This window comes from Plectropomus leopardus, unplaced genomic scaffold (assembly GCF_008729295.1).
Source record: "Plectropomus leopardus isolate mb unplaced genomic scaffold, YSFRI_Pleo_2.0 unplaced_scaffold11579, whole genome shotgun sequence".
Classification (NCBI taxonomy): domain Eukaryota; kingdom Metazoa; phylum Chordata; class Actinopteri; order Perciformes; family Serranidae; genus Plectropomus; species Plectropomus leopardus.
The window spans coordinates 1-1,996 of NW_024612260.1; the positions used below are offsets into that span (position 1 = coordinate 1).

The 1,996-nt window shown below is 37.0% G+C and overlaps 1 protein-coding gene across 1 annotated transcript; it reads left to right on the forward strand.

Annotated features, from left to right (window-relative positions):
* Positions 1 to 42: 42 nt before the first annotated feature.
* On the forward strand, positions 43 to 1,817 carry LOC121963527 (FYN-binding protein 1-like; the record flags this gene model as incomplete). The annotated part of the gene is made up of 5 exons (XM_042513813.1): positions 43 to 62; positions 242 to 282; positions 393 to 443; positions 643 to 775; positions 1,658 to 1,817. Coding segments are annotated over exons 1-5 (388 nt in total), but the record flags the coding sequence as incomplete, so codon positions are not given.
* Positions 1,818 to 1,996: the final 179 nt, after the last annotated feature.

The window sequence follows — 1,996 nt, forward strand, 5'->3', positions numbered from 1 at the left end:
ACCCTATCTAACTGTGTTGTTAACTGCTTTTTACAGATCCATATGTTGATAACCATCCTATGGTAAGCCTTTTTTTTTTTTTTTTTTTTAAATCTAGGTGAGTACATAATCATTTTTAGTGTGTAACTAATAATTGAACAGTTAAGTTTATGGTCAGAGAAGCATCCTGTGCCGTGCAGAAACAAAGTGATTCACTCTCTTTAACAATCATCTGTGATAAATTGCATGTGTTTATTTGCAGAAAGAGGAGGCGTCTCTCAACATATGGCCGCGGAATCCGTGGTATGTTCTTTTCGCAAACATGGAAGTCCTGTTTTTTATCATTGACATTGACTTTTGCCAGATGGAAGGCAGCCATTGATTTTTCTCTTACTGTGGTAATCAAACTGCAGGGGCAATGTATCAGGAGAACACTCTCTTTCATCCCATAATCACATCCACAGGTATGTTCGACATCTCCCCTCTCTTACAGCTCGCCATACCCCGGTCCCTCTGCTTTCACATATAAAACAAAGCTTTTGTTTTTTTCTTATTCTGTTTTTTTCTAGCATATGGTTCAGTTTATTTTCCAGGTGGTACAAATAATCTTTAAAGAGGATAAGTTTTCTTTTTTTTGCCACTGAACAGTCCGATTTGTTTCAGTAAAGAACGCCAAAGCCCCAACACTGCTGACCACAAAGAACAGAAGAAGAGGGAGAAACAGCGACTGGAGAAGGAGAAGAAGGAGCAAAAAGAAAGGGAGAAGAAGGAAAATGAAATGAAAAAAAAGTTCAAAGTAAGGCTGATCATTTTTTCGGTCTTGCAGAGCAGTATTTCTTCTCTAGTGCGCTTTTGAAAAGGCCTGCATTATTCAGTTTTTATTTAGCTTGACATGTTTAAAAATTGCTTGAAAATATTAAATTTGGCTTTTTTTAATATAGATATTTTGCTATTTTTATTTTGCTAGACATTTACATATCATCTCAAGGTACAAATAAACAAATATAAAAAATGGAAAGAAAAGAAAGATACAAACATCACCAAAAAGCCAATAAAACTAAATACCAAGCAAACAAAAACATGCATCATATTGTATTTAATCACATATAAGACAGACCAACTGTAGATGTATGAGTCCATAGTTATAGCCAGGTAAATTATTATTAATGTGCACCAGGTGCTTTATGAAATGTCTTTATGGAGCTGTTTAGGGTGCATCTGAGTTTTTAATTGAGCTTGATTTTCTGCGTCACATTTTCAATCCATTGAATCTATCCAGTGTGACAGAGGGGTAACATCCCTCCAGTTAAATAGAACTGAGTGTCTAGCTAGAAGAGAGGAAAAGGTCATGACCTTCAGGAAGTGAGCAAGGAGATTTAATCATCTGAAACAAATATATATAATATTCCAAAAATAGCAATTGAAGGAGATGGAATATAATTACAGCCATATGTATTTGAAGTTGTGTCAAAAAAGGATAACCAGAAAGTTCTGGGCAAGACCACAACACATGATGGGTAGTTATTGGGGTCTCTTTGAACCTGTCAGGTAAAGGAAATCCTGCATTTTAATGAACATCATAATATCACAATGATGGTCAATGAACAGCAGTAACCAATGCACTGCTAAGCTGCTCTGAAATCAGTCCGACCACCGCTTCTCTGAAATTTGACTCTAGGTGACGGGAGAAGAGGAGCCCATGTACCATGCCAAGGTGATGGTGGCTAGCAAGGTCCGCAAGAACGACCTGCCAGTGAAGAACGGGGAAACAGTTAGCATCATTCGCACCACCAACTGCCCTAAAGGCAAATGGTTGGCCCGAGATGCTAACCACAAGTGTGAGTATAGAAATGTTTTTGTTTTTATGTGATTATGAGCACAAGAATTGAAATCAGGATTAGCGATACAAGCAGACACCAGGTTGTGTCAAGTATTTCACCTTAAATCTAAGGGTCTAAGAATGTATTTAAGGCTTTTCTGAATATGATTTTATTTGCATTCTAAGCTTCTTTTGAAG